The following is a 27903-nucleotide window of genomic DNA, read 5'->3' on the forward strand; positions in this document are numbered from 1 at the left end:
CTTTTGAACAGTACTAACTCGTACCAAGAATGATTCTTGACATATAGGCCTACTCCACAAAATACAACGAGTAAATCCGGTCTTCCAAACAACCAAACCACTTTTAACAGTTTGAACTTTGAAGGTTGAAGGACATAATCAACAATTCAATAGGACCCAACTCACAATTTCATCACTAGATGTCATAGCGAAGAAATTCAGCCCAAGGTCTCTAGATGTCACTGTCGAACAGTTCTGAACTCTTATGCTCTTAGGCCTGCACTTGTCACATTTTCATAACCTATCGTAATAGGTTCCCGATAGTTGTAATGGGAGAAAAATGTAACGTGGTATATACGAAGTAAAATTTACATGTTCATCGTGTTATATATTGCATAAGTAATTTAATTCTCTGTTCCAACAATGGGAAAGAAAAACAAATCTGCCAATAATAGTCTTGGACGATCCTTAATCAAAGATAGATTCGGATCCGCCAATAAAACTAAAAGAAACAAAGATTCTTCTATGGTAAGTTTTCTGATTAACATGTTAAAATGTATCGTGTAATTATACAATGACTGTTGTTGCCACGCAGTACACTATGTGTGTAGTTTTTACAATATGCTTCGTGTACATTTCACAGCTGCACACAGCAGATGTAAATGATGGCTATGAGTGGAGTCGCCTTAACCTGCAATCAGTAACCGAGGAGAGTTCATTTCAAGAGTTCCTGTCTACAGCTGAGTTAGCGGGAACTGAATTTCAGGTGATGTTATACTTAATATAGAGTGAAATCAGAGGTGAATACTCCAGTCATGCCCAGTAGGCCTAAAGTTTATAATGAAATAATCCTTATTTATAAATCTGTGTCTCCCTCATTCTCAAAGTGTATTTGTTCTTGTTACATCGATTGAAATGATGTATTTAGCCACACTTAACGCCTGTGAAGTATATCCTAATCAATTAGCATAGCCAAACGTTATTCAAAAGTCAACAGAAATACGAGGGTTTATCATTAAGTAAAGTTCCCTCGGTATGCGTAATAGTTACTTACATCACAGTCTACTATATACAGTCGCGAAGCTTGAGGTGTTTTTTTGCAAATCTCGTGATAAAGCGCTCCAAGCGGTTAGCAACTAGAAACAATAGACTGCCCATGGTCGACTTTGGACTGTGTCGTATTTCTATCGAGTGCTAGCTCGTTGCGTATTTCACATTGATGCTTGTGAAATGTTCGTTATTGGTTGTAATGAAAATGTTAATGGCTAAAATACAATAATTGGAATAATAATATGGGACAAGCAGGAGACGTTTGTAGTGCTATAAATTGTAGCAACAGTAAGAGAAAGAGGCCAGAGTTATCCTTTTTCCCCATTTCCGAAAGATTCCTGGGTTTCCACAGGAATGCTGTGCAGAAACAAAACTCTTAATTTTGAAGTTCTTTGTGACTGTTAGAATACATTATATCCTTAAATTTCACAATGAAATGTTTCAGTCTAACCGAAAGGACATTAGATACCGGTTAAAGTTCTGTCACTTAGGCTGGTAAATTTCCAGAGAAATAAAGGTTAGGTCTACTTTTTTTTTTCAGAGGATATATTTTGAATTGTAGCTATTAATTTTATTATTTTTGTGTGTTATTTTACTAAAGACGTAGAAAAATTAAGTTTGTTTTAATGAAATTTATTGATCACGTCTTATTTTCAATTCTGGTGGGATTATTATTGCTTAGGCCTATTTTTTTCAAAGGATATGTTTTTAATTATAGCTGTTAATTTTGTTGTTATTTTTATTTGTTGCTTTACTAGAGACGTAGAAAAAGTCTGTTACAATAAAATTTATTGATCACATTTTATTTCCAATTCTGGTGTGATTATTATTGCTTAACCTCATCCCACTTTATTAACTACGTAAGTCTACACTACAAGTACCGGTACGCTGAAGTTACTCCAGTAATTCATATTTCCATTATTATTGTTGTAAAGGGAAATGCAAATTAATATTTATTGGTTTCATAGTTAATTATCGCTATAATCTTGAATGAGTGAAGCTATTATAGTAAATTTCAGTTCGTTTTGCACAAACAAAAATTATATTACTTATTTCTTGCAGGTATCTTCGAGTTTATTGTGGAATTTAATATACTTCATTAAAATAATAAATTAACTTCATGCATTTAATATTTCAATAATGGAAGGAAGGTGTTAATTTTTCAAAAAGAACACGACAACGAAAGTGTAACATATTTTGTTGTCTGCTAGGAGAGAGATCTGCGATGATGAGGCGATAGTAGCGATCCTAGTGGTGGGCAACTACCCATGTTTGCATTTTTACTACATATTGAGCTTCGCGACTGTATATAGTAGACTGTGCTTACATGCTAAGTGAAATTAATTTTCTCTTATGTGTATACACTGTCCATGACTTAACGCTTTTCGACAGTAATCACAACTCGGCAAACACAGAAGCTTTTGTCCTTTCACCGGTCCGTTCAGAGACTTGGAGTACTGCATCAGCAGTAACCTGTGAAGTGGCAACATCTTTTGCCTGATCGAGTTTCAGGATCATCTTGTGCCAGAAACACCCCAATATCATCTCTCGTGATGAAATACAATTCAGGCTATTTCTAACAATTAGAACACACATCCGTCCCAAGGTAATGCTCTCTACTAGAGTCACCTCAGGGCCAATTGGCTAGTCTTCTATATTGAGACAACTCGTTCTGCGTATGGTTTTCCGTGATTTTCCTAAGGCGCTGAGACATGTCGGGATGAGTCCTAAAAGAAATGGGTTACAGACCTACATCTTTCCGCATACAAATTTCGACGTTTTTTCCGAATTAAAGCCTTCGTAATAGGAGTATTAACTTTCACATATTGCCTTCGGTACTTGGGCGAATTTACCGAAGTGTCACTCCCACAATTCAATGGCGATGATTGCAGAATCCCGCTGGATGTGCAGACTTTTAACATCTTCGGCAATAATGACTTGCTGTTCTGTCATGCTTCACTCTCCCCTCCTTATGTGTAGATATTATGTTAAGTCCTTTCTCGACTTTCTCCTTCAAAATTCTGTAATATTCCTTCAGTGAAGTAGCAAAACTCAGAATGAGACAAATGGCCATTAGGCTTACAGTTTTTCTCAGATCATTATTAACTATAGGATACTTCATCATTTTTAATGCTGCTTGTAATCTACATATATAATTTGAACTGGTATGGAAATTATGCTAACACGGCTGAACGGATTTTAATTAATGACCGTCATTTTGAAGCTTGGCATCCAAGAATTTGCAGAAAAATAGTAACTTTCAGTGAAGAGTTAGTTTTCCTACAGAATTTTCCTATTTTCCAGTTTTGAGAACTAATGGCATTTCAGAATAAAACGAAACATACACACTACAATAAACAATATTACACGAAGACCATGACCTGCAGAATTGCGGACATATTTAGAGTTCAGATGGTTCAGATTCTCTGACATCATAATGCCAATATGTCGATCTTTGTTTATGTAATTTTTTGATAACAAATAAAGAATTTAAGACTTACAGGTCTGATTCTCTGATCTGTAGTTTTCTGAGTACAGATGTGTATTGGATATTAAGAACTACAAAATTTAAGATTGTTTGGTGACATTATTACCATTAAAAATGAAATATTATTATAGTTAATGCAGTTACATATTTGTCGCTAATTATACACATTAATGCTATATTGATGATATGAATGTGAAACCTTTTAGGGTTTTATATAAGTAGACGCAGAGAAAGGATACTTTAAATTAGATCTTCATTTCTATAATTTTTTGAGTGAGGCTATATATATATTTTTACTGAAAACTGTAAAACTTATTTAAGGTAACAATATTGTTATTAAAAATTAAATATTTTTATAGTTATTAATCAAGTGGTGTGGGTCTTTTTCATATATTTAATGGCGGTGTGATGTTATTTATTTGTGTGATTCTCCACATTTTGACTATTGCGACATCCTACTAACAGATTTAAATTCTAACTTAGCCCAAAGATTGCAGCGCATTCATAATGCCTGCATTCGTTTCATTTGCAACATCCGCAAATACGACCACATTACACCTTCCCTTGAAATGCTCCAATGGGTAAGATTACAGGACCGAAGATATATCCATTCACTAATTTTCCTATATCGCATCATCAACACTTCTTCGCCTAACTATCTCTCAATGCGTTTTAATTTCTTGTCCTCTTATCACAGCCTGGGTACTCGTTCTAAAAATGACCCTTTATTATCTACGCCTTGCCATAAAACAGCTCACTATTCTTCCTCTTTCACAGTATCAGCAGTTCGTTTCTGGAACTCCCTACCCAGCTCCCTCAGGAACTGTCGAACGATATTGCAATTTAAAAGCGAATTGTTTAAACACGTGACCAGTATTCAGGTTTAATTCTCCTTTGTGTATATAATATGTAATTTTTCCTCAGTGTTGTATAGTTATAATTTACATTTGAATTTGTTATTCTCGTAATTTGTAATATTGGTTCACATACTGCTTGCATATTCATTGAGTGTAACTTCTAGCCTTATATTATTTTGTAATTATTATTTAGTATGTTCGCATTATTTTACTCGACTTGTGCTGTATACCTAGGCCTATGTTGTTGTTGTTGTTTTCTAATGCCAGGCATTTGACAATAAAGTCATTTTACCTCTTGCACTACAATATTTTTCAAAGATATTATCATCGAGCAGCTACTGAAGCACAGATTTTGAGGTGTTCCGAATCCATTTCTTGGTTTGAGTTGCACAATGGGCAGTTAGGGGACTGATATATTCCAATTCTATGCAGGTGTTTGGCCAAACAATCATGGCCTGTTGCCAATCTAAATGCAGCTACAGACGATTTTCGTGGTAAATCGGGAATTAACTGTGGATTTTGATGCAGAGAGTTCCATTTTTTCCCTTGGGATTGAGTTATCAAATTTTGTTTGTTGAAGTCTAAGTATGTAGATTTAATAAATCTCTTCACAGAGTAATACGTAGATTTAGTAACAGGTCTGTAAGTAGCAGTGCTGCCCTTCTTTGCTAAAGCAGCCACATTCTCATTTCCCACGATTCCACAATGGGATGGTATCCATTGGAATACAATTCTTTTATTGAGTGATATTAATTGAGAGAGCATTTTAGTTATTTCTGCTGTTTGAGATGAAGGTGTGTGTTTAGAGACTATTGATAGAATAGCTGCTTTGGAGTCTGACAATATAACTGCATTTTTAAATTTATTGATGTGGCATAGAAGATTCCTGAGACATTCACTTATTGCAATGATTTCACCATCAAAACTTGTTGTTCCATACCCAAGAGATCTATAAAGTGAGAAGAGACAGCACGTAACACCTGCACTGGCACCTTGTTCTCTGGAGATCAAGGATCCATCGGTGTATAAATGAAGCCAGTTTTGTGGAGGGTACCTAATATTAATTGTCTCTAAAGACAATTGTTTCATTATTTCAGTGTTTACTTCTGATTTCAATATTTCTTCTGTTAAATTTAGATTATATTCTATATTTAATAGAGTTAAAGGGTTTGGGTCAATTTTTAAGTTTTCTTTTAAATTCGGGATATTAATTTTCTGTTTTAATTCTTGAACAATGGATATGAAACTTTTTTGAGTATTCAATCTACAGAGAGGACTGTATGAATGCCAATGGTTTCCTGGTAATCTGATAAGTTTTTCATATTGAATCAGTGCTTTTTCTTCTATTGTCATTTTAATGCTGTTAATATTAGTGAGGAATCTCATAGAACCTATTGGAGCTGTTTTGATTCCACCAGTAATGAGCCTGAGAGCTTGGTTTTGAACATATTCTATGTCGTTTATGAAAGGTGAAGTAATTAAAATTTCTCCACAGTATGTAGCACTGGCTGTATAAACATTTTGTATGTAGTGTTCAAAGTATTCCTAGAGCATCCCCATTTCTTTCCTGCTAGTCTTTTTAGAAGGGAGAATCTTTTACGAGCTTTTTCAGAAATGTATTTCAAATGGCTGCTCCATGTTAACTTACTATCGAAAATAACTCCAAGATATTTGGATTCATAAGTCCTAGGAAGGTGTTGGCCATTGTATTGGATATTGAATTCTCTTTGTTTTTTACCGAGTGAAAATATTTGGTAGTTACTTTTGCTTAAATTGAGTGTCATATATAACTAGGCCTATATACTTTTTTATTAGTCTTCTTTAAATATTAATCTGTAAAATTGTATCAGCTTCTTTTGTTTCTGGCTAAGTGGAAGAGAAGGCTTGATGGCCTTAACTTCGCCAGAATAAATAAATAAATAGATATTATTATTATTATTTTACCAGTTTCATTTTGGTGTAGTGGTTACCTTCCACACTGTATATATGAACAGTTTACAGTGAAACGTCAGCATTGATCATTAACAGAAAAGGTAAAAGAAGCTAATTACAAGTATTTTGAATATCGAGCAGGTGAAGAAGACAAACCTTGGGCCCTCAATGAGGAGTAGGATGCCAGATGTACACAAGTCCAAATTCAATGACTGTGGGAAATTAGCTTTAAAGTCTTGAAAAATTCAATGACATACTTTCCATCTCACTTCCATAAACTCTAGATATATTTAAGAACAGAACTTCCTCTTTCTTTATGTAATTGAGTTTTTGCATTCATATTGCCCAGCTTTTTTGTTATTATGACACATTTTACTCTGCACATATTCTATCGGCATAAATTCCATTGGTGATTTCGCCTTTTTAAGAAAAGTAGTCCAGCTAATGTTAACTTACTTACTTACTGGCTTTTAAGGAACCCGGAGGTTCATTGCCACCCTCACATAAGCCCGCCATCGGTCCCTATCCTGAGCAAGATTAATCCATTCTGTATCATCATATCCCACCTCCCTTAAATCCATTGTAATATTATCTTCCCATCTATGTCTCAGCCTCCCTAGAGGTCTTTTTCTCTCCAGCCTCCCAACTAACACTCTGTATGCATTTCTGGATTCACCCATACATGCTACATGCCCTGCCCATCTCAAACGTCTGGATTTATTGTTCCTAATTATGTCAAGTGAAGAATACAATGCGTGCAGTTCTGTGTTGTGTAACTTTCTCCATTCCCCTGTAACTTCATCCCTCTTAGCCCCAAATACTTTCCTAAGCACCTTATTCTCTTTAATTATAGTGTGATGAGTTGTATGAAATCATTTTCGAAAATTAAACACACACTGAAAGGCAGAAAAGTTAAAAGTTCGTGGAAATGTTGGTAAGACCAAGGAGCAGATTAGCATTTGTATGAAAATTCATATAAAAAGCCACTGGCGTGGCTCAGTCGGTTAAGGCGCTTGCCTGCCGATCTGAAGTTGCGTTCGGGCACGGGTTCAATCCCCGCTTGGGCTGATTATGTAATGTGAATGCAAGGTAATCTATGGCGAATCCTCGACCTCATCTCGCCAAATACCATCTCGCTATCACCAATCTCATCGACGCTAAATAACCTAGTAGTTGATACAGCGTCGTTAAATAACCAACTAAAATATAAAAAAAATTCAAATAAAAGCATGAGCAAAGAATAGTATTTTACGACCTGAAAATGTTTTTGCAACAAACTCGATAAATACCAGAGAGTAACTCTGATTGGCTCCACTTTAGTGTGAAAGACTCTAGAAGTTTGGAAATATAAGCTCATTTTTGAGAGTGAGCAGGAAAGTGGGAGTTCTTCTTTTACAATAATTGTAATCTGTGTAGAAGCATTATTATATTTAATATATTGGACTATCTGTTATTATTTTGTAAATTCTTATTCCAGTCTCTGATTTGCAGGCTGAAAAGTTGAATGTCACGTTTGTGAACCCCAAGAGTGGGATTGGATTGCTGTCCAAGGAAGATGAAAAGCGAATGAAAGAGACACAGGACCAGAACAGACAACTTTTAGGCATACCCCGAAGGTTTGTTTTATGTTGAGTAATCCTTGCTGAACTCAATTCTTGTGTTCAGAATTTCCTACGCCTGAAGGTAGATTAGGGAAAAGAAGGAAAGAATAAGGTTGATGATTTTATAGAACGCCAAATAAAATGTTTAATTAATTAATTTTACGCTAGTAGGAAGACTGTCCCTACAATTGGTAACTGACAAAGGAACAGGTCAGCAGCTATATCAGGCGTCTCAAGGCCAACGCATAAAAGTTGTTACAGAGAGCAACTGTAGATAGCGTAGTCAGCTGAAGAGATAAGCGCAATACCCGAAGATAGCCGATCGCTGATTCATGTTACAAGCATGAGCGAGCTAAGTGTTACTGTCGTGGGAGAAATGCTACAAAGCTGCACTTTTGAGTTGTACTGTCACAATAGACGGTTGTTTTCAGAAGGAATTTCTTAAGTAGTTTGCAGTAATGATAATAATAAAAAATTTATTTTCTAATTATATATCAATAAGTAAAAAAGAAGACATCTGAAGCATGAAGAACTATACATGTTGCGTAATTATTTAAGCACAAGGAACTGGCCACCCTACCCCATTATCTCCTGGCCTAGTTACCTCATAAGTGGCGCCTTGTTGGTATCACTTGTGAGATTCAGACGTGCCTTTGGACAATTGATTAAAAAACAACAAAACTTCATTTCTAGTAAATGGTTTTTGGTATCTTTCTTTTCTTTTAAAGTTTATACTATATTTCATAAAATAAAATTCAATTAATTAACAATAATTAACCTCTTCCCTTACTAATTATTTCACCAGTTTTGTGAAAAAAAGTGTCATATTTTTTATTTTCGCAAAGAGGTCATTTAATATTGCAGAATCACTGTACATCACTAATTTTCTTACATACTTAAAAAAGTCACTACGAAATAGAGAATGGGACTCAAACGAGTTAACTCGGGTTAATAAATTTTGACACATGTTAGCAACCCGAGTTAACTCGGGATAATAAGGGAAGTGGTTAAATTACAATTATTAAACTTGTTGGTTAGTAAAGTACTTATTCTTATGATATGCCAATATTAATATACACATGTGCAGATTGCCTGCCTCTTACTAGGCTCACGGTCCACACATTGAAAACCAGATCGTCTCTGTTAACTGCTGTGTAGCAGTCGTTCCTTATGTATGTATTAACACTACAATTGGGTATACACCCGGTGGCAGTGATATATAATATACAATAATTACAATTACAGAAATAAAGAATCAGTTTCCTCGTTCAAAACCCTGTTTACTTTGTCCATTATAGGAATAGAGAAGCCCAACTATACTTCGAAAGTTATCAGTATAAAATTTTGTAACATGGATGTAGAACAGTGGTCATTTTAGGACATTATTATAAAGTGTGAGGCTGCTGTTTCTTCTGTTATTAATTTCACCATGACCCCTGTGTTTCAAGCTGAAGACGGTAGGGGTTTCATATCTGACCAAACACTTGAAATGGGAAAGATTTAAAAAGTACTATTCTAATGTCCAGGATCTTGGATGATCTCTATTCTTCTCCTTGCTTCCCAGTACAATTTTGACAAAGATTCATGCCGAAAGTTTTCAGATGCAGAGAATTTTGTCAGATGGTCTCCATTCATAATAACTGAATTTTCCTCTTCTGGCTGTGGAGAATGACTACTACTTGTCTCACCCTTAAACTACCTACAAAATTATTGACTATAGAACGGATTTAGATAGATAGATATATTTATTTGTTCCATAATATTCTTACATTTTTCAATACCTAATTCCCTCTTTACCCTTTCCTATCCAGTCCTCTGACTGAACTCTTACTTTCTTCGACCCTGACGGCATTAGAGCAACTGAGGCCTAGGGGTTCATTTCCCTTTCCTTCCTCTTTCTACTTTTCTGTTCCTAGTGCTGACCTGCTATGGCACTAAAATCGTTCTCCAGTGGCTTAAGGAGGGAAAGCTGGTGATCAACAAGATCTCCCAGCTAGGTCCAATGGACCCGTCGACCAATGGCGGTTGTGGTCTTCCAGACATTCTGGGGGTTGTGTGTGAATGAAGTAGCCACCAAAACGTTAAAATATGGTGTTCACTTAAATCGGCTACAACTTGCCATTTTCACTCCAATATGAAAAATATTGGAGTGGAAGAGGTCAAATGACTTTATTGTCAAACGCCTGGCATTAGAAAACAACAACATATTAATACATTCATTACAGTAATAGTTAAATAACATGTTTCGTAATGTTTTCAATAATTAAAAATAACCAAAACATCTTAGAAATTCACAACCAATTATTTTAAATTAGAACTATTCAAATCTTAAATCTGGTTTCAAATTCTTTCCTCAAGTCCTTCAGTACTTCATTATATTTGTTACACTGGTCTTGATTCAAATTAGGTAACAATAAATTTTAGATTAATAAAGTGGTAACAGTTACCCACTGAAACTTGCGTCTCCCACAATTTCGCTTTCCCTACGAAAGCTTTTATTTCTTCATACATTTGCAGTAATAAGGACATTCTTTCTTCGGAGATGGACACAGCATCGCAGCGGTTGCAGATGTTTATTCAAATGTCGCGGTCAATGACATCATCCGGAGATACACGAACTAGTCCCGCATCTTGTTCCATTCTTACATTAAAAAAGAGAAAGGGGAGGAAGTGCTCCGAGAAGGCCCTATTGAGACGTCTGAGTTATATCATCATATGTGAAGCCCTAGATGAGATTAAGAAATAACTGGGGATTCATGAACTAAAATCATGTGTTATGTTACATTTACAGGACCAGATTAATGAACTAGACAACATAGGCCTACTATATTCATTAAGGTACTAATGAGAAATCGACATTTAAATAAATTTATAATGTTATATCAGTAAATTCCATCATAAATGATTGGCTTCTATGACATTTTTTTTCCGTATAAAGTATAAGAGCCGAAATACTAAACATTATTTCCAGCAAAGAATTACATAAGGCTCTGTATTAGTGAGTATAATCATCTGCCATTATGGTTCTTTAGTAGCTGCTAGCAGACAAAGAATGATATTTCCTGTTTCTTTGAACATTTATCATGTCATAGCTCCTATGATAATCGCACTGCACAGTGGGCTAGAATCACAATCTAGCTGGAAAAAATTATATTTAAAAAAATTACTGAAGTTGGTGTTCCTATTCTGTAAACACTAACCAGATGTCTGAACTCCAGAAATCCGCAACGCAGAAAGGGATTCAGAAAGATTAACAACAGTAGATACTGTATGTTCGTAGCTCTGCCGGACTGTTCCGTTGCGCCCTTGGACTGGGTGAAGATTGGCGCGCCTGCTATAGTTACACATAAATGACCGGCAAGTCATGGGTACGGAACACTAACTACTCTACTAACATTAAGCTTACCTGCATCACAACAGATGTTGAAAGTGATGACCTTCAACTCGAACACATTCCCTATATCTCCGAAAATAATTCTGGTTCACTCGCAAAAGTTCTTGTTGACTGATTGCCGGTATTTCTCTCGTGATGTTGTCCTTCAATTCTTGTAACGTGTGCGGATTTGATGCGTACACTTTATTCTTTAACGTTCCCCATAAATAAAAATCGCATGGAGATAGGTCAGGGGAACGAGGTGGCCACAATCCTCGAGTAATTATCCTGTCACCAAATACACTTTGCAATTCATGCATAGAATTTGCAGTGGTGTGCACTGTAGCTGAATCTTGCAGAAACCAGCCACTCAATCGTTCATTTCTTGTTAGTTGCGGGGGAAAAAATGATTTAAAATTGAAGTTACATAAACGTGTGAATCAACTTGTGTCGAAAAATATGGGACCGATAATTCTACTCGCACTCACTGCACACCAAACCCCAACCTTTGCAGCGTGGTGAGGAACTTCATGGGGGATTTTCAGTAGCCCAGTATCTATTGTTCTGAGTAGAAACGTGACTGTGAAGATGAAACCACGCTTCATCAGTGAAGAACGTTAAAAATGGGCCCATGTCGCCATTATGAATGGACTGTGAAAACCAATTGCAATAATTCACCCTACTTACAGGATCTTGTGGTTGTAAAGCATGAACTACAGTTACCCTGTATGACTTAAGTTTCAGAAGTTCCGTTGCCACAAAAGCTGACGTCTTGGAAATGTTAACCTCTTGTGCTAAACGTCGCAGTGATTTGTGGGGTGAGTGCTCTAACTGGGTCCCTACTTCATTAAGCTTCCCTTCTGTCAGTACACGGCGTTGTTGAACACGTTTCTTGTTCAAAAAAGATACTGTGCATCTGACAAGGTCATGAATAGTTGACCTGCTAGGAATTCGAACACCTGCAAACTGATGTTCAGATTCTCTTCAACACCTTCTTGCACAAGAGTATTTCACATACGCATCATAAAGAAAAATACGTTGTTCTAAAGTGTACTCAACCATTATTAATAAACACTTTATCACCATGAGACAATACAATTTTAAACACAACACGCGCACAGATGTCTTTCCCTCACGACAGATCCAACTCGACTCACTGTCACGTCAGGGGTAGCTACAGCGCTATTCTGGCAGCAGGCACGCCAATCTTCACCCAGTTCAAGGCCGCCACTGAACGGTCCAGCCGAGCTACGAACATGCTGTATATAGCAGAAGATGATGATGATTGATAAAACATTAGAACTGTCTGCACCTAGTTGCGAGTTGGAGCGATGCAAGGAATAATTGTTTTATGTTGTGTTCATGTGTAAAGTCTGTTTGAAGGTATGTACTATTTTATATAAAGTTTAATTAATTTATTCCATGTTAATACTGTAATAAGAATTTTCAAAATTACTGAATTGAAAATTAAATTTTCTGTCTTGAAGTTCATTTTTATACTGAGATTTAAAAAAATCGGCAGGCACTTACTCCCACAGGATTTTTATGACCAGAATAATACGAAACAATATTTGGGCTTTAAATCCCGTGCTGCGGTTTAACTTCAAACTCCATATTTTCTTTAATTTCTATTGGATTCATTCCCTTTTTTACGAAATATTTAATGACAGCACGAAGTTTTATTTTCCATTTTTGCCAATCTGTTCGGTGTACTAACTTCAAAATCAAACTGCACAAAATGTACTCAACTGAAAATTATGAATTTTCGTGCTTGAACTAATGTTGTTGTTTTCTAATGCCAGGCGTTTGACAATAAAGTCATTTGACCTCTTGCATTCCAATATTTTTCAAAGATATTGTCATGGTTAGCCACTCACGCACAGATTTTGAGGTGTTCCGAATCCATTTCTTGATTTGAGTTGCACAATGGACAGTTAGGGGACTGATATATTCCAATTCTGTGCAGATGCTTGGCCAAACAGTCATGGCCTATTGCCAATCTAAATGCAGCTACAGACGATTTTCGTGGTAAATCGGGAATTAACTGTGGATTTTGATGCAGAGAGTTCCATTTTTTCCCTTGGGATTGTGTTATCAAATTTTGTTTGTTGAAGTCTAAGTATGTAGATTTAATAAATCTTCTCACAGAGTAATACGTAGATTTAGTAACAGGTCTGTAAGTAGCAGTGCTGCCCTTCTTTGCTAAAGCATCTGCATTCTCGTTTCCCAGGATTCCACAGTGGTATGGTATCCATTGGAATACAATTATTTTATTGAGTGATATTAGTTGAGAGAGCATTTTAGTTATTTCTGCTGTTTGAGATGAAGGTGTGTGTTTAGAGACTATTGATAGACTAGCTGCTTTGGAGTCTGACAATATAACTGCATTCTTAAATTTATTGATGTGGCATAGAAGATTCCTGAGACTTTCGCTTATTGCAATGATTTCTCCATCAAAACTTGTTGTTCCATATCCAAGAGATCTATAAAGTGAGAAGAGACAGCATGTAACACCTGCACCGGCACCTTGTTCACTGGAGATCAAGGATCCGTCAGTGTATAAATGAAGCCAGTTTTGTGGAGGGTACCTAATATTAATTGTCTCTAAAGACAATTGTTTCAATATTTCTTCTGTTAAATTTAGATTATATTCTATATTTAATAGAGTTAAAGGGTTTGGTTCAATTTGTAACTTTTCTTTTAAGTTCGGGATTTTGATTTTCTGTTTCAATTCTTGAACAATGGATATGAAACTTTTTTGAGTTTTCAATCTACAGAGAGGACTGTATGAATGCGAATTGTTTCCTGGTAATCTGATAAGTTTTTCATATTGAATCAGTGCTTTTTCTTCTATTGTCATTTTGATGCTGTTAATATTAATGAGGAATCTCATAGAACCTATTGGAGTTGTTTTGATTGCACCAGTAATGAGCCTGAGAGCTTGGTTTTGAACATATTCTATGTCGTTTATGAGAGGTGAAGTAATTAAAATTTCTCCGCAGTATGTCAGCACTGGCTGTATAAACATTTTCTATGTAGTGTTCTAAGTATTCCTAGAGCACCCCATTTTTTTCCTGCTAGTCTTTTTAGAAGGGAGAATCTTTTACGAGCTTTTTCAGAAATGTATTTCAAATGGTTGCTCCATGTTAACTTACTATCGAAAATAACTCCAAGATATTTGGATTCATAAGTCCTAGGAAGGTGTTGGCCATTGTATTGGATGTTGAATTCTCTTTCTTTTTTACCGAGTGAAAATATTTGGTAGTTACTTTTGCTTAAATTGAGTGTCATCAAATTTGATGTATTCCATTCATGGAGTTGATTTAGAGCTTTAAGAGCAGAATTTTGAATTTTGTCTCTATGTCTGTAAGATATGGAAGTCCACAAAACTATATCATCTGCAAATAGTGCTGTTTTCATATTTGATTCCTCTAATAGGGAGGGTAAGTCATTTATATAAATATTGAATAAAGTTGTGCTGAGGACAGCGCCCTGAGGTAGACCTCGATATGTTTGTCTGTAACTAGAAAGTGAGTTATTGAATTTAGTGGCAATGAATCTTTGACTAAGGAATTCTGATATCCATCTGAACATATTGCTGGAGATACCTAATTTCTGGAGTTTTAGTAATAATTTATTTCTCCAAACAGAGTCATATGCTAGCTGAAAGTCAATAAATATTGCCAAGGTATCTTCTTTCTTGTTAAAACTGTCTTTTATTTCTTGGCCGAGGCGTATGACTTGTTCATTGGTAGAGTGTAGTTGTCGAAAACTGGCTTGTCTTGGCGATAAAAGATTTTGGGATTCTAAATACCAAGTTAATCTGTTGGAGATCATGGACTCCATGGTTTTTGCTATCATGCTTAATAGTGCTATTGGTCGATAAATATTAACATCATGAGCAGGTTTCCCTTTTTTGTGAATTGGTACAATGATTGCTTTTTTCCAAGCTGCAGAAATTGAGGTGTTCCATGATAAATTGAAAATGGATAAAAGTACAGACTTGGCTTTTTCCCCCAGATGTTTAAAAAATTCGGAATGAAATGAACTAATGTAAGATGGCTGCTAATGATGGCGATATTGTTGACACATTTCCTGTGCTATCTACTGTATGCGTCAGGTCACGAACTTTTCAAACACTCCTCATAACAGTTTCCTTTAACACTCGAGAAAAATAAAAAATTAGAATTTTAAACTTCAAAAATGTTGTATTGAAAAACTTATGAAAATAGAGATCCCTACTTTTCCCACACATTGTTAAATTGTTTTGCACTTGCACGCAGGCCTAAGTGGGATTCTGACACCACAACAGAGCAGCTGCAGGCAGCAGAACGAGACTCGTTTCTGGAGTGGCGACGTCGCCTTGCGAAACTACAGGAGGTGGAAGATGTGTTGCTGACCCCATATGAGAAGAACTTGGAGTTCTGGCGACAGCTGTGGAGGGTTGTGGAGAGGAGTGATGTGGTGGTGCAGATTGTTGATGCTCGCAACCCCTTGTTGTTCCGCTGTGAGGACCTTGAGTTGTACGTGAAGGAGGTGAGCTGTCACAAGCTGAACCTTCTACTAGTTAACAAAGCAGACTTCCTGACTCCCACGCAGAGAGAGGTGTGGGCCACATATTTTGCCGGCCTTGGTGTGCAGGCAGTGTTCTTCTCAGCTACAGAAGCAGCCAAAGAAGATGACAGTGACAATGAAGAGAGTGAAGAGAAGCGTGTGGAGACAAACTCTGGGGCTCTACTCTCTCGCGAAGAGCTCATCACTCTCTTCAGAACTTTGCACACAGGTCCCAAGGTGTCTGCAGGCGTGACCACTATTGGTTTAGTGGGCTACCCAAATGTGGGCAAGAGTTCGACTATCAATGCCCTATTGACGTGCAAGAAGGTGTCTGTCTCAGCCACACCTGGCAAGACAAAACACTTCCAGACACTATTCCTGGGACAAGACCTGCTTCTGTGTGACTGCCCAGGCCTCGTGATGCCCAGCTTTGTGTGCACCAAGGCTGAGATGGTGGTGAACGGCATCCTTCCCATCGACCAGCTGCGAGACCATGTGCCCCCAGTGACCCTGGTCGCCTCCCTCATCCCTCGTCATGAACTGGAGTACATGTATGGCATCATGCTGCCTGCGCCGATGGAGGGAGAAGATCCCTTAAGACCGCCCACTGCAGAAGAGTTGCTGAATGCTTATGGATGTATGTAAATGTTTGCAGTAATTTTAAGATAAAAATTTGAGAAAGACTCAGGTTTCATATTGGATGGATGATCAACTACAGTTCTTGCATGTGCAGACTTGGTTAAGGGTGAATAATTTCGAGGGAAAAATTGTTCCGGAGCCGGGTATCGAACCCGGGACCTTTGGTTTAACGTACCAACGCTCTACCACTGAGCTACTCGGGAACTCTAACCGACACCGATCCAATTTTTCCCTCTATATCCACAGACCTCAAAGTGGGCTGACAACCGTCAAGCAACCAACTTCGAGTGCACACTAACTCCGTGTGACTTAAATTGTGGTTTTCTGTTAACGAACAGTGACGTGTATTATGCAAATCAAGATTTCAGGTATAACTCCCTGTAAAGTTGATTTGAACAATTTTTCCCTCGAAATTATTCAAATCAACTTTACAGGGAGTTATACCTGAAATCTTGATTTGTTTAAAGTTTGTTTTCTCAAAACACCTCATTTCCGTAACAAATATTCAAACTGCCATAACTCACTTAATTTATTAGTTAGATAACAGCTTGAAGTGGACGTATGTTAACAGTTTTATATTTCTAATAGTTTTTATAGTTCTAATATTAGATAACAGCTTGAAGTGGACGTATGTTAACAGTTTTATATTTCTAATAGTTTTTATAGTTCTAATATTAATATCATCGTACCTCAACTTGATTGTTAATGCTAGTAATGCAACACTTGATATAATAGTCAAACAATCTACCATCCAACAAAGCTATCTATTTGTTTCTAACTTGTTTCATCACAATATGTAAACAAAAAACGAACGACGAAAATGACATCTGTTCTATGAAGAATTATATCAAGTGTCAACTTTCAATGTTTTTAATGTTGCAATGTTTTATAGATCTGTTTTACTCAATTATTGTTTTGTGTCTTAACATATTATGACATAATGACATTGTCCAATTAACAGCTGATTGAGGACACATTAATCACAAGTTCGCCTATAAAACTAGTGTAATCATGATTTCGTTGTTTGTTATTTATATATTACATTTAACCAATGTGGCATAATATTAAGTATGTATAAAAGATAACTTTTCAAGATCTGATGATGGCATAGTATGCCGAAAACGTTCATCAATAAAATGTAACGTAGTTAGTAACACTATATTGTATGATAAGCAATTGACGGTCCCATTCATTCCATACCCATTGTACTCTACATGCAACTGTCATGACTCAAGTTATCTTTCTCAAACTTTTTCCCTCTGTGATGTTCTTTAAGTTTTGAGAATGAATAAAAGTCACGGGGGACAATGTCAGGGGAGTAGGGTGGATGTTCATTAAGTTAAAATGCAGCAGTGAGACTTCTGTGGTCAGGAGCATTGTCTTGAGGTGAATGATGTAATACTGCGTAGTGTTACCCAGTAATCACCTGACTTTTGTTCAAAGAGTCAACCATTAAAATTATTTCAGCTTCCCGGAATATTTTGCCATAATCTTCCCTTCTAAGGCCTGTATCCAAAACTAGCGAGATACAGTATTTGAATTTTACACTGGATGAAAATGGTAAACCCATGTTTCAAATACTATCTTTATTTGACTGAGAAAACTTTCTGCATCCCGCCAAATTGGCTTCAGAGCAAAGTACTCTGCATTCTTGGCACCCACCTAGCAGATACTCCATGGGGACCCATATATATCATATTCATATATTTATATTTATTGTCATCATAAGGCTTTCAGGTAGTGGTTTCCCTCACATTTCTGCATACTGTCCACCACTACCTTGCTTACATTCCATCATATATCCTTTATATTTCTCTTATCATCTATGTCTCCCCAAATCTTCCAATTACCTAAAGTTAAACCCTGCTTCTGTCTATTTCTTCTTCCATCCTTTCTGATGTACAGTATTTACAACTCTTAACCTTCTTTATCTTCCGTCAATATAATTCCCGAATGCTATGCAATACTGTCCACCTTACTCTTATATAGAAACATTCGCGTCTACATCTACTCCTCCATCTCTACTACTATCATTGTCATCTTTCATTACTGTTATCCCTACTTTTATTTTATCGTTAAAAAAATCTTTTTATATCTCTGACTAGTATTCACTAATATTTCTACTACCTCATCTACTTTATCTTATTATATTATTTGTCTCAATTATTATTGCAATGTTCTAATGTTTGTGATACCTCCTTGCAATTTCTTGATCGATTCACTTATCACTTTTTCACTTTATTGGATAATTTTTACGGTTCACTCTCACTACTTGCACTACTTTCTACATCCTCACTTCCCATATTTTCCCTCTCAATTACATCAAACCCTACCTATTATTTACATACTATCTCCTACGCTTATTAATCTCACTACCATATTGCTTTTCTTCTCTCTAATTTACTCTAGTCATCTTCTATTAACACTTCATTGCTTATTCCTCTATATTATTCACAATTCCACTTCAGTTACACTAATTGATCTAATACTCACATTTTTGACTGCATCTAATACCTCAGACTAAGTCAGATCTCTCCTGTAGTTCACTTGTTACACTTCACACGTCTTAGTTTGCACTTCCTTGTTTCTTTAACTATCACATATCTCGCTGAATTTTTAAAAAAGTTTCATTTAGTTTTTCGCACATCATTTTTAGTTTCCTCTCAATATCACCCACGGTTGCTGGACTTTGACCATCTGCGTTCTCGTTGTCTGTTGTATTCTCGACTATGGGGACCCATATAGTCATTTAAAATAGTTTCAACTATACAGTTTCAGAAGCCTGTTATTTCAGTAATACATCTAAAGATCAGGTTTTTTCTTAATATCTAAAATCGCGACACCAATTTTTCACTACATGATATGAAAGAGCATCCATCATCTCTTACCATATCTGTCATATCGGTGGCTGAGCACCAGACTGTTGCAAGTCTTTCACTTTTTTTTTTTTTTATCAGAAGAGCTGTTTTAAGTTTCTGACTTTCAAAGTTGTACATGGAACACTTTGGAATAGCCTCCTCTCAAGCTTATGGGGAGGAATATTTACAATTTTGTTGATTCATATATGCAAACAAAGACATGGAACACAAAGAAATGTAAATCTCCTTTTTCTAAAAAGGTGGATTTGAACAGTCTGGATCTCAGCATCGATATCTTGATGGTTTTTTTGGGCATTAAATACCTTTTGTGGAGGTATTTAATCACTTTGTGAAGCTCATTTTTCTGCATTCTCAGAAACGTCACACAGTCACTTCTTTTGATTCGAAAATATCCTAAAGTAAAATTCTACATAAAACACTTAAAGATTGATAAAGAAACTTTATTTCTATGCTAACGTTATTATAAAGCAACTGTATTGAGGGCAATAAGTATTGTACAGTTGTAGTACACAATTTTTGTCTTCTGTTACAATAAATACACCATTACAGAACTCATCATAGAACATTCATAGGCCAGAAAGCACCCTGACTGACTGAAAGTTGTTAGTTATTGGCCTCACATCTCAAAGTTTCCGTCTTCATTTATGTGGTTGGATAAAGTATGGTTGTTTATTCGTACTGTTTATGGCATTGATCATGATGTTACAGATAATCGCGGTTTCATGACACAGAATGGACAGCCAGATAACCCACGCTCTGCGAGGTATGTCCTGAAAGACTTTGTGAAGGGCAAGCTGCTGTACTGTCATGCGCCCCCGACATATGATCAGGCGCAGTACCATGCATTTCCCGAGAGAACAAAGCATTCCAGCACTGTTCCCTTGCCACCACAAGGAGCCAGGCTCCTGAAGGTCAGTGTCTGAATTGTAATGCAATACTGTCATGTTCTATGCTGTGGCAGTCTTCTGAATATGCTTTTGTGTCACCAGGCCAATAAAGTAACTGGAGATGACTTGGACAAGCAGTTTTTCCAGAAGGTGTCGGTGGGTGTACACCAGAAAGGAGAGGACAACAGGTACATTTTTATATTTTATACAGTAGAACTTGGTTATAGCGACCTCGTTTTGTGCGACACCTCGCCTATAACGTCAAATATTCTGTGGTCCCAACTAATTCTCCATAAGACATATGCTTTCCTACCTTGCTTAATACGACAAACGTATATGCGTCTCCCTCGCATATAACATCATTTTCAACCTCAGTTTGGAATACAATTTTCTAAGAACCAAAGTATTTTGCTGAAATCTGGCAAATCCTTTACCGCTTCCTTTCTATCATAGACCTCTGGAATGCAGGCAGATTCCCCATCCCATTGTAACCTGCCCGAATTCATGCAGTATTAATGGTACCTGCATGCAGTCAGTTTCGACAAGAAGTTTTCACTAAGTGCACGCATTTTAATGCACTAAAAGAAGTGAGTGACACTTTAGAAACCATTAGAATTGTGAACATTTCTATGAAGCTAGAGAAGGGAGTATGAAGCTAGGAGAGGGAGCAGTAAAATTTCAACTGAAATAATGAACATAGAATTTAATTTAGAAAGTGTATATTGGGCAAGTAGGAGACAACAGAGTAAAATGACTGATTACTTCACTCCTCAGTAAATAAGTTTGGTGAGTAATGAACAAACTGTTTTAATACAGAATACTGTATTTATAATTGTACGTGTATTTTATTGTGTTCATGGTATGCTTAAAAGTGAACAACAAATTCCACAATTTGGGACATCTGGCCGAAATCTACGGCTGACCACTAGGAACCAGAATATAAAGCAGAGGTTAAATGAAAAATACAATATGATTGCGGAGAGAATACGGAACAATGATAAATTTAAAAATAAAGTACAATTTGAGTTCGGAGAAACATGAGATGAAAATACATTGAAGAGTAATGAAGTGAAAAAAAATTACATGCTATTATACAAGTGATTGTGTAAAATGGATAATGAATCTCTCAATACCATTAGACAAATTTTGTTAATGTCATCATTAGAAAATTTAAGAGAAAGGAGAATGGGTTTGGTTAACTTAAATGAAGTTCCCCTAGCGCCAAAAAGAAGTCCTTTCACTTCCCATGTATTAATATTCATTTTGTATCTCTCACTGAAGTGAGGAATACATGGGTTGTAAATAGACTTCTTTTCATCGTTAACGTTATTGGCTTGTTGATCATCCTTCTCAAAACGGACAGTGGGGTCAAGAATGAGGCTTCTTTGATTCCGGCGATCGATGGCTATAATGTCTGCTCTTCTCGTTGACCCATTCTCAGCCAAGAAGTGCACTTCTTCGTAAACCTCCCACTTTGCCTTCCAAAGAGTGGTTGCGATGGAGCTTCTCACTTTATGGTGGCGATTGTTCCTCAGTAGTTCTCCTTTAGGGCAATAACCCAAAACATGCCCAAGGGTTTCTACTTTGCTGTATCCTGGATGACGACACTTTTGATCTTGAAAGGAACGACCTGGCACCGATCTGCTGCAATGTTTGTGGACATCTTTATGGCATTGGTCCACTCTGAGGATGATATCCCTCTTCTATTACTAATCCAAGAGTTGTTTTTTGGATCTTCACTGTAAGTTACCACTCCTTTGCCTTTTTGTGGAAGACGGCACCAATTATTAAACGACCTCCGCCGTAACTCAGATCTTAAACTTCGTCCTGTCATCGAATGTGCTTCTGCGTTGTTGGGAAGGTTTAATTGTGGAAGTGCTTCTTGTTTTTCAGTTTCAAGATTCATGCAGAAATGGAGATGTTCGTCATTTATTTTTAAAAGACTTCTGGCAATGTTATAGTGTTGGAGGTGTACTTCCCATTCAGCATTAAATAAACCAAGGCCACGAAGATTCTTCGGAGCATATAACATGTCATTCGGACAATCGTGCGGTAAACACACAATTTCATTAGCACCTGTCCGGACAATTTTATCAATATTGTGTAAGAAAGATTTTGGAATCTTATTCATTGGTGTACTTTGGAGCGAATAAATGATCTTAGGCCATATATATTGATTCATAATATTCAGTTTTTGACCAGGTTTTAGTAAATTGGTGGTGGTTAACTTGTCAATATCTTTACCAAAAGTTCGAATAATACTTGGTTAATCAAATACAATTTCTGCAGAAAATGTAATTCCCAAATATTTGACGATTTCACCTGATCCAATACAGTTAATTATATTTCCACAATTCAAAGTGATAGTGTCTTGGCTGAGTTTACCATTTTTAATGTTAATGAGACTACATTTTTGGGGGTTAATATTCAAACCAATTTTTGATAAATTTTGAATCGTCAAATCCGTTAATATAGAAACTGACTCAAGGTCCTTACTAATGAGGGCCAAATCATCGCTAAAGGCAAGAATTGAGACAGGGCTAACAGTAGGAGACAACTGGTAACCGTATTCTTGGGCTATTTCAGCTTCATTTAATTCTTTAAGAATATTATCAATAGCCAAGTTGAAGAGAACTGGGGATAAAGGAGAACCTTGAGCTACTCCTCTATTAAGGTGTATGTCGCCATTTTTATTTAAGCCTGTTTCTATTTTGATAATGTTATCTTCCATTAAATTAATAATTAAGTCTCTGAGATTGTTTGGCATATCCGTATGGTAGAGAGATCGTTTTAAATGCTCATGTCCTATATTATCGTAGGCTTTACTTATATCAAGGAAAGCTACGCAACAGTTCTTCTTCTCCAATTTTGCATCCTGAAGACACCCGTTGATAACTGATGAATTTATATGAGTGCCAGGTATAGATATAAACCCCCAGTGCTGATCTGTCAAGTTAACAAAATTGCGGAGAAATTTATCAAGAACCTTCTCTATTAGTCTTCTCACTACTGAAAATATTGACATCGGCCTCCAGTTCGTCAACTGGTCTTCTTCACCACCTTTAAATAGTAAAATTGTCCTAGCTGTCTTAAGAACACGAGGACATCTTTTAAGCTTCAGCATGGCATTAGCAAGTAAACAAAGTACTTTACTCATCTTTAGTTCCATGATTGTTCTCATGATTACATGATCCGGACCAGAAGATGTGTCAACTTTAATTTTTGAGACTGCCATATTTATATCATGTTCAGATATCTGAATATCCTCTTCTGAAGATATAGGATCAATGAGCTCTAGTGGTGTTAAATCATTTGTTTTACCAAACCTATTTGTAAAATATTCAGAAATACAGTGAAACCTGTTCAAGACGGAAGTGACATGGTCCTAATTTTTTTTCCGTTGTGGACAAGTTTCCATATTATTCAGGTGTGACATTAAAATGGAATATTTTGTCATTCATATACATGGAAAATAAAATGGGATGTCCCAAACTGCAAGAAGTACAAAATATTCCATTTAACACTCATCACATTAAATCAGCTTTCTGTCGCTTATTACGCTGGTGAATCATCTTGATTAAAATCTCATTTTCTGTATAAATATTATCGTTACTCACTCATTAGTCATTAAACATTACTAAAGTTTACTAATCTCATTATATTTAATATCTAACACTACACTCTAATACTGTACTGCATATTACTGCACATTATTACTTAATTGGACTAGGAGCCATCTAGTAGAAGCCTTGAATTCTGGTTTATTTCATTTCTTTCCCAGTTCAATAGCTTGCTTTGCAGAACAGATCCAGAAATTGGCTTGTTCTTTGAAATGTCATGAAGAACCCACTCTCACAACAGTTCATTTATTTCCACATAAACAGTTGCTTTCTGGTTCCTTTTGTGTCACCAATATTGGCCGCACGCCACTCATTATGATCTTTATTTTTTGAAGTGTCACACCTGAGTTTTCCACAACTGTACTTCAATATTATTTCACATGGACTTTGTTTCTAATTTTCCTTTATCTGGATAACTTTTACTTCATCACTTAATGTTAATGTCACATTTTATGCAATTTTTTTTACAAGGAATTCACTACACTTGCGCTCTGTTTAGCTATGACAGTATACGGGTGTGAAGCATTGAACATCTTTGAAGGGACTCGTCTGCCTAGTCAATAGGGTAATAAAATTTATGACCGACAGGCCAACACACCCTCGTACCCTCTACAATTTTCAAAGAAAACTTGTTTTTATCTTAGTGACCTACATATTTCGTATATTTCTTGAAATTACACGCTGTTTCAAAATATAGTGTTTCCGTTTTGAACAGTAGCAGACAGTTTCCGTTTCCGCATTGGACAGTTTCCGTTTTATTCAGGAAAAATTACACATAATACATACAAATTTCGCCGGGACCAATAAATTGTTCCGAAATAGACAGGATTCTGGATTATTCAGGTTCCGATTTGAACAGGTTTCACTGTATTACTAATAGGTATTTTACACATTTTATTATCTTGACTATTCATTATGTTTCTCACTACTTTACGCCGTTGATTAAAATACTGATACTGGGCCACTTCATATTGATATCGTTCTTTATGTTGTTTTCGTTTTCTTGCAGCTAATCTACCAGGATTTTTCGTAGATAAGTGGGAAATATGCCTTGTTTCTTTATGGGCTTTATGTTTGTTATAATAACGTACTGCAGGGTGTCTAGGACCTGGCAAGTTGTTAATAGCATTTGCCAAGTATTGAATGAAATCAACGACGATTATGATGTCATTGAATTTTTCAAGACCTTAAAGCTAATTTCCCACAGTCATTGAATTTGGACTTACGTACATCTGGTATCCTACTCCTCAATGAGGGCCCGCAGTTTGTCTTCTTCACCTGCTCAGTATTCAAAATAATTGTAATTAGCTTCTTTTACCTTTTCTGTTAATGATCAATGCTGACGTTTCACTGTAAACTGTTCATATAAACAGTGTGGAAGGTAACCACTACACCAAAATGAAACTGGTAAAATAGATCATGAAAAGAGGTTTGAAAAATCTAAATAAGTTTTTTCTAACATTCACTGTTTTAGAGGAAATTGTTATGTTTCTATGAAACATTTTGCAACATTACAGCTACTGCAATAACTCTAGCAAGCACGGCCACGCTTCTCTTACTCTCCCCTCCACCTCTGCTGTACTCTCGTGATACTGCACTACATTGCAAGATTTATTTTAACGATTTTCGCAGTTATTCAATTTAAATTCATGATTAAACAGTATAAAAAAAACTCAAGACATCACTTTTCAGATTAGTTTTACCATTCTGCTTGTATAGCAATCAGCCATTTTTCTCGGGCCATTACAACAATAGAGCGCTGCAAACATTGGGCAAAAACTATTTTTTTCCGCTTAACGGTGCTTCATCGAAGGAAAAATGTAATAAAAGTTTTGTTATATTTGACATGTAAAATCACCTCTTAAATTTTGGTGCATTGGCCCCCTTCCACTCTGTATAACAAACTGTTTGGCGAAACTCACATGCACAGCAGAATTTCTCCATTACAACAGAAAATAACTTCACATCCGCTTAAAATCACTCATTACCGGCAAAACTAAATCTAAGCTAAAACTGAAATATCAGTTCTTCTCCCTCAAATGCTACCCTATTCGTTATTTCCTGTCGGCCTGGTGCTTAGAGTAATACAGCAATAAAAGGGTCAAAGACAATTAATATTAGGTACCCTCCACAAAACTGGCTTCATTTATACACCGACGGATCCTTGATCTCCATAGAACAAGGTGCTGGTGCAGGCGTTACGTGCTGTCTCTTCTCACTTTATAGATCTCTTGGGTATGGAACAACAAGTTTTGATGGTGAAATCATTGCAATAAGTGAATGTCTCAGGAATCTTCTATGCCACATCAATAAATTTAGGAATGCATTTATATTGTCGGACTGCAAAGCAGCTATTCTATCAATAGTCTCTAAACACACAACTTAATCTCAAACAGCAGAAATAACTAAAATGCTCTCTCAATTAATATCACTCAATAAAAGAATTGTATTCCAATGGATACCATCCCATTGTGGAATCCTGGGAAACGAGAATGCGGATGCTTTAGCAAAAAAGGGCAGCACTGCTACTTACAGACCTCTTACTAAATCTATGTATTACTCTGTGAAGAGATTTATTAAATCTACAAACTTAGACTTCAACAAACAAAATTTGATAACACAATCGCAAGGGAAAAAATGGAACTCTCTGCATCAAAATCCACAGTTAATTCCCGATTTACCACGAAAATCGTCTGTAGCTGCATTTAGATTGGCAACAGGCCATGATTGTTCGGCCAAATACCTGCATAGAATTGGAATATATCAGTCCCCTAACTGCCCATTGTGCAACTGAAACCAAGAAATGGATTCGGAACACCTCAAAATCTGTGCTTCAGTGGCTGGTCATGATAATATCTTTGAAAAATATTGGAGTGCAAGAGGTCAAATGACTTTATTGTAAAACGCCTGGCATTAGAAAACAACTACAACAACAACTCTTTAAGAACTCCAACATGCAGTAACCCACATTTTTTTTTGCTAATTTTTCCTCTATTTAATATTTATTTTCATTATTTTAAAAAATTAAGGGTCATGGAAATTTTCACACTCATATTCGTTAATAGCACATGAGAATTGACTTAAAATGCCTATTTTCATCCATGTTACAAAAACTTTGTCAGCCAGTTTAATTATACAAAGGTTGAATTTGATAAGTTGATATTTACTCCGTAATGCTCTCTCACCAATAAGGACTTTATTCGTACATAGTTTTCTGCCTAAGGGCAGGCCTTTGACTGCAAACCCAGTGTTCTCCTATCTTCCCTTTTTTCTGTCTTCCTCTTAATCTCAGCATATTCTCCACATATCTTAATGTTGTCTATCATCTGATATCTTCTTCTGTCCCGAACTTTTCTTCCATTCACCATTCCTTCCAGTGCATCCTTAAGGCAATCTCTTTTTAGCCAGTGACCCAGCTTCATTTCTTATTCTGGCTGTCCTAGGACTTTAAAAAGCTGCTTAATTGAAGTTATACATAATCTTCTTCCAGACCTTCCAGCAGTGATACAAAGCCATGGAAAGATCATCGAAACAAGAGGAATAAGCGTGAAAAGCTGCGGAGAGTGTATGCACACTTGGACCAGTAACAGCTGTTGTATCTTGTAACAATAAATGTTAATGTTATATCATGACTTTCATTCTACTCCTCACTCCTTCCACAATACCACCTAAAAGTGCGGCTGTTGTTAAGATTTCCCAACCCTCTTACTAGACCAGACGTGGGCGTCAGTAGTACATGTCGAATGAAGTCGAACGCAAGGAAGTGATCTCCCTCCCTCCACATCCCTAGCTGGGGTACCTGTCCGACCGGTTGAAGTACTGTACTGGCAGTCAGCGGTGGATTTCACTAAAAAAAAAGTCACTCTCTAAGGAAGCTCCTGAAGTAAAAAAGTCCAAAAATATTATTTCCACAAAGAATGGGAAAATGAATTCTTTTGTTGCGAAGACGGGGAAAGCGTTAGGTGCTTATTATGCTACAAAATTTTACTAGCACGTTGAGCGACATTATGAAAAGACTCATTTTAATGGAACAAATTTTTTTAA

The 27903-nt window shown here is 36.4% G+C and overlaps 2 protein-coding genes across 2 annotated transcripts in view; one reads left to right on the forward strand and one right to left on the reverse strand.

Annotated features, from left to right (window-relative positions):
* The window catches only part of LOC138705254 (RCC1 domain-containing protein 1), a 36447-nt gene extending 36305 nt beyond the window's left edge, over positions 1-142 (reverse strand). The window contains exon 1 of the mRNA XM_069834084.1: positions 1-142. The gene's annotated coding sequence lies outside the window, so the exon portion shown is untranslated.
* Ns3 (nucleostemin 3) lies at positions 125-27483 on the forward strand. The gene is made up of 7 exons (XM_069834083.1): positions 125-507; positions 623-745; positions 7798-7922; positions 15564-16471; positions 20061-20263; positions 20342-20427; positions 27350-27483. The coding sequence occupies exons 1-7, from the start codon at positions 403-405 to the stop codon at positions 27444-27446; spliced, it is 1647 nt and encodes a 548-aa protein (XP_069690184.1). The 5' UTR covers positions 125-402; the 3' UTR covers positions 27447-27483.
* The last annotated feature ends 420 nt before the right edge of the window (positions 27484-27903 follow it).

The sequence above is a fragment of the Periplaneta americana genome, chromosome 8, assembly GCF_040183065.1.
Source record: "Periplaneta americana isolate PAMFEO1 chromosome 8, P.americana_PAMFEO1_priV1, whole genome shotgun sequence".
Classification (NCBI taxonomy): domain Eukaryota; kingdom Metazoa; phylum Arthropoda; class Insecta; order Blattodea; family Blattidae; genus Periplaneta; species Periplaneta americana.

Coding starts and splice junctions, on each gene's coding strand:
- Ns3 (XM_069834083.1), top strand. CDS start 403: ATGGGAAAGAAAAACAAATCTGCCAATAATAGTCTTGGACGATCCTTA. Junction 7,923..15,563: donor CTTTTAGGCATACCCCGAAG/GTTTGTTTTATG, acceptor ACTTGCACGCAG/GCCTAAGTGGGATTCTGACA. Junction 16,472..20,060: donor GTTGCTGAATGCTTATGGAT/GTATGTAAATGT, acceptor ATGATGTTACAG/ATAATCGCGGTTTCATGACA.